The sequence below is a fragment of the Garra rufa genome, chromosome 15, assembly GCF_049309525.1.
Source record: "Garra rufa chromosome 15, GarRuf1.0, whole genome shotgun sequence".
Lineage (NCBI taxonomy): Eukaryota > Metazoa > Chordata > Actinopteri > Cypriniformes > Cyprinidae > Garra > Garra rufa.
The window spans coordinates 26,018,394-26,026,527 of NC_133375.1; the positions used below are offsets into that span (position 1 = coordinate 26,018,394).

The window sequence follows — 8,134 nt, forward strand, 5'->3', positions numbered from 1 at the left end:
AATCCAAAAAGAGGACACCCTCCCCAGGATGCACATACTGCCCTCCAAAGGCAAAGTGCAGTAACTACGCATTTGGTCAAAATCGAGGCTTAAAATGGACTTTATGAAAACAGTTTTGTCTTGTGGCAAAGTCTCCTGATCAATTTTGTCCCAAAGAAACGAGAGTGTTTCCGAGAAACAAGAGTGTCAACATGTTTGACTAGCTGGCCTAAAAACTTTAAAGGCATTTTTCTCTGTTTCAGTGTTGGTGTAGTTACTGCACTTTGCCTTTGGAGGGCAGCATAGGTGCAGATGGTGCACAATGCTTCCCATTTATCACGACCACGAATGAACATCGGGTATTTTTTTGCAATTCGTCTGTGAAACTACATTTGCGTTTCGGCATGATAGTGACACACAGCTATCTGCAAAGTACTAATTTCTTTCCTCAGAGAAACTGGATTGATCCACAGAATATAGATTTATACCGAATTTTTTTTTTTTTTTTTTTTTTTAATTATGATTTATTTATTTATCTTTATTATTATTACTATTATTATTATTATTATTATTTTTCTCGCTAACTCCCAATCAACGCTCCACACTCCTGTCCAGTTGGTGGCAGTAAATGCACCATCTATCTGGTTTGCCAACTGCCATAAAACATTCAAAGAAGAAGAAGAAGAAGAAGAAGTGACACACAGCTCTTGCAGCGCAGCTCCTTGTTTGTTTTGTTTTGACAACTGGGTCTTTCACGTCATCAGACAGGTACCTCAGAATAATGCCGGTGGGCAGTGGCTGCATTTAAAGTGTTGAATTAATGACGGTCAGTGAAATGAGGTAAAAAAACCCGGACATTTTATGATATTTTACAAAATCCCCCCGGACATAATTTTATAGCCAAAAAGGAGGACATGTCCGGGTAAAAGAGGACGTATGGTCACCCTAAGTTAGGGTAGGTTGAAAAACTCCCATCTCATGTTCTCCTTCAAAATCATCCTACATCGCTGCAGAAGTAGGCCTACCGACCAAGTGAACATGCAAAGAAGATCAAAAGGCCTTTACAAAAAAAAGGTAAAAGAGCGATGTAGGATGATTTTGAAGTTGGAGGAGAAAATTATGATCAGTGATGCTGTCTACACTGGAAGCGGCCTGACACAAAGTTCAAATGATTTGCAATGTTGCTTTGTCACATCCAGTGTGGACAGCCTCAATTATATATTTATTTTTTGGGGGTGGGGGGGGGGGGGGGGGGTTAGTGGAAAAGTTTGTAGCCTGGTGAGTGGAAAAGTTAAATTCTAACCCTGGCTGCATACGAAAACCTAGGCAGCTGACTTGTTGGATCGCTGCCTTATCCGGCAATGACTTCGCAAGCAGTGTTTGCACACAAAGGCACCTCACAAAACTGATTCTAGACAGTGCAACGGTTTCTTAATTAACAACAAAATAGAACAAGCTTTGGTGATAACTAAACTAATATTTAAAGGGGTCATCGGATGCAAAACTAACTTTTACATGTTGTTTGCACATTAATGTGTGTTGGTAGTTTGTGTACACAACCACCCTACAATGATAAAAATCCACCCAGTAGTATTTTTTTAATCTTTAAAATATCCCGTTTTTAAAATCAGGTCATTCTCAGCTTCTTGTCGGTGTGAAGGCACACCGACAGAGGCCGCTCCCACAATAGTTGATTGACATGAGCACCTTACCTTAGACCTGCCCTCACCAAGCTGAAACAGTCCGATTACGACCGCCATTTTGTGACTCAGGTGCAGACAAGAATGTCTCAGATTGAGCGATTGAGGTGTTCTGTTGTTGGATGTAATAATGAACACAGCAGTCGTCATTTACTGAAGATGCAGAGGAAAACGTTACTTTCATTTTTAAAACAAATGAAATGTTCATGTGAATCGTTCCTGATACAGCTTCACCCACAGCAGAAGTGAGTAAAAAGGTTTTTTTATGCATCTTTGTGAATGGCCTTTCTTAATAATGTGCTTATTGGCAAGTTTCGCCACTAAATGCGTCTAAAGTAAACATTACGTCTCATAATCCCAGAGAGGAGTGGGGCGAGCAGAGCTCAGTGACATTTAAAGGGTCCATGTCTTAAAATGAGTTGAGTTTTTGCAGAGCTGATTTTGACAAGGTAAAACACTGGGGCAGATGACCCCTTTAATTAATATAATACTGATTTATCTCTAGAAATAACATCAAAAGTGCAAAAAGTTGTTCAGAAACATATATTTACACACAAACTGACCACCAAATGCAACTTTCAGACTCCATTTTTATTGTTTTGCTCAATCATCAGGGAATGCACAGGATTGTGGAATATCAAAGACGGTAAAGGATGTATCTATGCTCTCTTCAAAAATTGACCAGATGAAGGGATCTCAGGCGGCAGGAAGCAAAGCTAACACTGGATTCGAATGTACCTTGATGCCTTTCTAACTCACAATGTGTCCTCTGAAGGCAGCGTTTTTCAGTATTTGCACGTTATCGGTCAGCATCCGTTTTTGGAAGAAAGGACTTACAGCACTCAATTTTGTAATATTGTACATACAAGTACTCAAACCATTCATGAACGTTAAGACATCAATGTGTTGATTGCAGCCTATATACGCAGGCACATTAAAATGCCTTACAGTTAAACCAGTCTCTCAAAAAATACTTTTAAAACTAACAAAAACAGCGCATTTAGTCCATCATTTATGTGGGGAAACCCATTTTAAAACATCAAACAGAATTTACCACCTTATGCTTTGACACATTTGCTTTAAAGTAAAACCCTCTTCTAAATTAATAAACGTGTGATATGAAATATATACATTTAAAGTGTATTTAATAAAGATAACTGATTAAAACTGTAGGAAACCTGAAATGGTATGTTTGTGGGATAGGGCATTATAGTATAACCTGACTTGTTGGGCCATATAAAAGTTATATAAAATATAAAAGTCTGAAGCCTGAGAGTTGAAGTGATGGCTCTGAACAGCACTTTAAAAAATCATATTGTTTACTGTCTATCATTCTGTCATCACTGTTCAAATGATAATGGTGACATTATATCATCCAATATTGAATTTGTATTTTTTGTGAAGAAAGAAGGTTGGTTAGGAGGAATACATGGCATACTACAAATTTGTCCCCTCTATGACCTTATGGATGAAAGTGAAGCATAGCTGATGAAATCTTAGCCCTTTATACTAAAGTGTTCTCTTTGTTTTATGGAAGCCCATTTCTGTCCCTGAATAACATTTTTTTAAAAAGTTATTGCAACTTATCTCACAATTCTGACTTTTTCCTCAGCATTGTGTGATACAAACTCACAATTCTGACTTTTATTCTCAGCATTGTGAGATATAAGCTCGCAATTCTGAGAAATAAAGTCACAATTGCGTGATATAAAAAATATATTCCGCAATTCTGAATTCATATCTAGCAATTTTGACTTCATAACTTGCAATTGTGCTTTTATATCTCACAGTTCTCAGAAAAAAAGTCAGAACTGCGAGATGTAGAAAAAAAATCTGAATTGTGAGATAAAAAGTTGTCATTACCTTTTTTATTTTTTATTCAGTGGCGAAAATGGGCTTTCATATATTTTGCTTTTCTGTTGTGCTGAGATATTTTCTTTTTCATCTTTGTAAATTGCGGTATTTGAGAAATTTCATGTGTAATGTGCCAAGAAAGTTTTACACCAAGCTCTATACTGAGTTCTATTCATTTGACTTGCAGTTTTGGTCAGTTTTGGTGCTGGACAGAGAACAAACATTCTCAGTCTTGTTTCCTTAAGTATCAGTGTAGTGGAAAGGTGCCAGGCATCAGCCACACTTCACACCAAACATAACAGACTTGAGCAGACAAACACACAGTTGACTTGACTGATTTCACCACGAGGAGTTGAATGTGGATAGTTGGTGCTAATTTTTTGACAGAAAAAACAACTGAAGAAATCCTAGAGAGTGAAAGAGGAATAATCCACCTTTATCCATGTCAAAGGCTATACTAAAACGTTTCCTTAGGTTTCTGTCCCCTTATAATGAACATTTGACCTCAGACACACCCCATAGCTTATTTACCATGTTTTGCGCTCTTTAAATCATTCACAAGTTTTGGCTTCTACAAGGCACAAATTGTGATTGAAATGAAAAAGGGCTCCACCCTATTGAGGTGTAACACATCATTACACCTGATGAACGCAGGTTCTGCCCACTACTGAATACAGAACAGCATTATGAGAGTTTGAGGCCTGAACAGCTGGTTCATTGTGATGTCATGTCCTGTGAACTTCCTGGGTGGAGGTGGTTGTGAAGAATGGTGTATGTGTACCCGGTGTGGTGGTGGAAAGCTAGTGCCAACAACATACTGTGCATGTTTTGTCAAACAGTTGGTGAATAATGTGAGGGCGGTGTCACACAGACAAACATACTTAACATTCGAGAGTCATTTCTTTAGAAAGTCATGAAACAAGCCAGAGCTTTTAAAAAGACCTCACTTACAAAGTTTAAGTCAGACAGTGATTATCACATAATAAACCAGGGTGATCAGGACACTGACATGAAGCAGTTTAAATCCTCTTCAAAGTCTTTGATTGTTAATGACATGGACATTAAATACTAATTTGAGCTGAATTTGCTATATTCTTTGAGAAAAAAAAGAGTATGGAATGATATAAGTATCATGTCTGAATATTTTCATGAGATTTTGCTATTATATTTGTATATTTATACTTAATTATATAAAGAACGTATCTGTTGTTTCTTTAACTTTAGGTTGTTTTTATTAAAACTAAGATATATTTAAAATACTGTTCTTTTTTATGAACGTCACATTAATAAATGGTCTAGGTAACTTTTTACTACTTTACTAAGTTTTTTTTTTTTAATGAATAAATGATAGCACTTTACCCCTCTCTCAGACCTACTTTGAATCTCACAGAAAATTAAACCATGCTAATATTAATAAAGCCAACAAAAATAATTCATGCAATCCCAACCCAACAGTATTAACTTAACTTCTGTTTTAGAAAGTTTAGGCGATTACACACACCACAAAACGCGTACTGTTCTTCAGAAAATTCCTTCAGGTCCCACAAATTCTTTGGTTTTTCAGCATTTTTGTGTATTTGAACCCTTTCCAACAATGACTATGATTTAGAGACACGATACATTAAGAGCCGCTCTGAATTTGAAAATAATGGTAAATTTAACTTATTTTGTCTTCTGGGAAACATGTTAGTATCTTCTGTAGCTTCTGAAAGGCAGTACTAAATGAAAAAAATATGACATTTTGGTTAAATAAGAAAAATGTACACATCTTCATTCTGTTCAAAAGTTTTCACCCCCTCATTCTAATGCATTGTTTTTCCTTCTGAAGCATCAGTGAGCGTTTGAACCTTCTGTAATAGTTGCGTATGAGTCCCTCAGTTGTTCTCAGTGTGAAAAGATGGATCTCAAAATCACAGTCATTGTTGGAAAGGGTTCAAATACACAAAAATGCTGCAAAGCCAAAGAATTTGTTGGACCTGAAGAATTTTTCTGAAGAAAAGCTTGCAGTTTAACTGTTCAGGACAAACAAGGGACTCACAAAAAAAAGAGAAAGAAACACAGCTGTAGACACAGTAACGTACGACACAGTTTTAAGAATCAAGTGTATGTAAACTTTTGAATGGGGTCATTTTTATAAATTTGACTATTATTTTCTCTTGTGGACTATATGTAAACCTCTTTTATGTGAAATATCTTATTCAGGTCAGTACTAAATAAAAAATAACATGCATTTTGTATGATCCCTCTTATTTTGATAAAATAATTCTGCGAGGTGCATGTAAACATTTGACTTCAACTGTATTTTATTGGCACAAAAGTAATTCCATAAAGCAGCGTAAACATTTTAGAGTATGCATTAATGTAAATATCACTTCCAAACTTAATTTCATTCAATCTTTAATTTTAATTCAAAACTTTTGTTTACTTAATTTCCTTTAACACACTTTTCAGTTTTCAAGTCATGCTAGCAGTGATTTACAGATTTCTTTATTTTAGACCTGTACGACCACATCAGCAGGGCTTTTGCAAATATGGAAAAGTGAAAATAGGAGCCTGTTTATACAGATTCCTGACCCTCCACATTAGAGCAGCACAGCCCTTGGAAACAGAGTAAACATTGTTGGCTAATTAGCCACTGCAACCAAACAAAGGCATGGTGTGTTTTGCCCTTGTGTTTTTTTCAGAGGGTATAGGTTTGAGGTACTATGTGTGTTTGCTGGTGGTGTGTTATAGATGACTTTTTTGGGCTGTGCACAATTAAGGTCTATGAGTAGTAAAAAGTGTTTGGAATTCTCACTTTATCCCCAGACCTGTAGTTCAAGGATTGCAACACAACCACAAACCTCAACCATACCATAGTGACAGCCATGGATACAAGTGGACGGATGTCATACAGCTATAAAGAGAAAGGAGCGGTTACTTCAATGATTGTTCGTTTGTTCAGCTTGGCAATTAATCCTATATGGGACAAGCAAGGTCAACATTGTATATTTTTCATTAGAGCTATTTTGCTATTGCCAAGTAATCGTTAGTATTTACAGTCTGGCTCATGGTGTTTATCTGAGTAAAACTGTATTTGTTCCATATGGCTGTGTCTGTGTTTGTGTGTGTGAGCAAGTGACTGCAGCCTACAGCTAGTGAGTCCATATGTTTTCTTAGATTATGTACAGAGCCATATGCTCCTGTATCATTTAGTGTTCAGAAAATGGCCAATAATCAGACACTTTACATTAAAACGAGGGTTTTTAGAACAAATTCTCATAACTAGATTATCAACATAATTAAAAATACACCATGACACCAGACACAGTTGTTCACTGTTCAAGTCAAGAGCTCACTTTTAAACTGATATTACTCTATGATAATTATTATTAATTGACCCTGGTTTGTTTTGAATGATTTCGTTCATATTCACAAATATTACTATTATTTATCCATCTTTATAGGAATAGTTCATCTAAAAATGAAAATTATGTCATAATTTACTCACTCTCATGTCGTCTGTATTAATTTAAACACAAAAGAAGATATTTTGAAGAACCAAACAGTTGTTCATCCCCATTGACTTGCATAGCAGGGAAGAAATACTGTGGAAGTCAATGGGGACCATCAAAAGCATTCTTCAAAATATCTTCTTTCATGTTCAACATAAAAACGAAACTCAAACAGGTTTGGAATGTCATGAGGGTGAGTAAATGATGACAAAGTTTTTATTTTTGTGTAAACGTTCCCTAGTCTTTTTTACAAACCTACTGAACATTACTGTTGTAATGTGTGGATCAAGTCTCAAAAATAGCACCTTTGTGTGAATTGTGTTAGGTGGCATAGTAGGTGGATCTATGTAAATGAGGTGGTCTGGTGTTTTATGAGGTGACCAGAAGTCTCAGTCCCAACAGTCTGCAGGAATCTCAGCATCACCGGCACAACTGGAGCACATAGTGTCCTTTTTAGACATTGATTTTTTGACTAAGACCAACATGGACAGATGATACACTAGCTAGTGTTTTATTTACCTCTGAGTTTTTTAGCTTCTGTTCTGGAGAAATAGAGGGATTTACCTCTGTAGTTTCTTAGTTTTTTCCCCAGCATTGATAATATACTAACATCATGTTATTGGAGATAAACTTGCACTGTTTTCTCCTTTTTTGGAGTTCTTTTCTGACTATGGCAGCATATCAACCTGCACCGAACCAATACAGCCTCTACTCTGGACCCCATCCACAGTACAACTCAGGAAAACCAACAGCCAGGCATAAGTGAGTATCCATGGGCGAAATATTCATTCTCTTAATTGATGGCACAGGTGGTCAAATAACTGTCGGATGTTACTAAATAGTTTCAGACACATCTGGGAGGCAATAAAAAGGAATTGTTCTTTCTAGTATCACATGAGATGCTGTTTAAGACTGTAGTTAAGAGAATATGACATAAGACCACCTGTCCAATCTATTCCTGTAGACATTAAAGTCCTGTTTTTCAGTTTGGTATTACTGTTGGGTGTAATTAGTTTGGCTTTACACAGGGGTGCAATCATAAATCTCCTTAAATTTGGCAAATTCATAGAGAATAAAATGTCTACAACAAGGTTTTACATTACGGTT

The 8,134-nt window shown here is 36.4% G+C and overlaps 1 protein-coding gene across 1 annotated transcript in view; it reads left to right on the forward strand.

Moving 5' to 3' along the window:
- Positions 1-7,640: 7,640 nt before the first annotated feature.
- The window catches only part of emilin3a (elastin microfibril interfacer 3a), a 4,778-nt gene continuing 4,284 nt past the window's right edge, over positions 7,641-8,134 (forward strand). The window contains exon 1 of the mRNA XM_073818577.1: positions 7,641-7,789. Within this exon, the coding sequence (XP_073674678.1) occupies positions 7,641-7,789 (149 nt within the window). The remainder of the gene's footprint in view (positions 7,790-8,134) is intronic.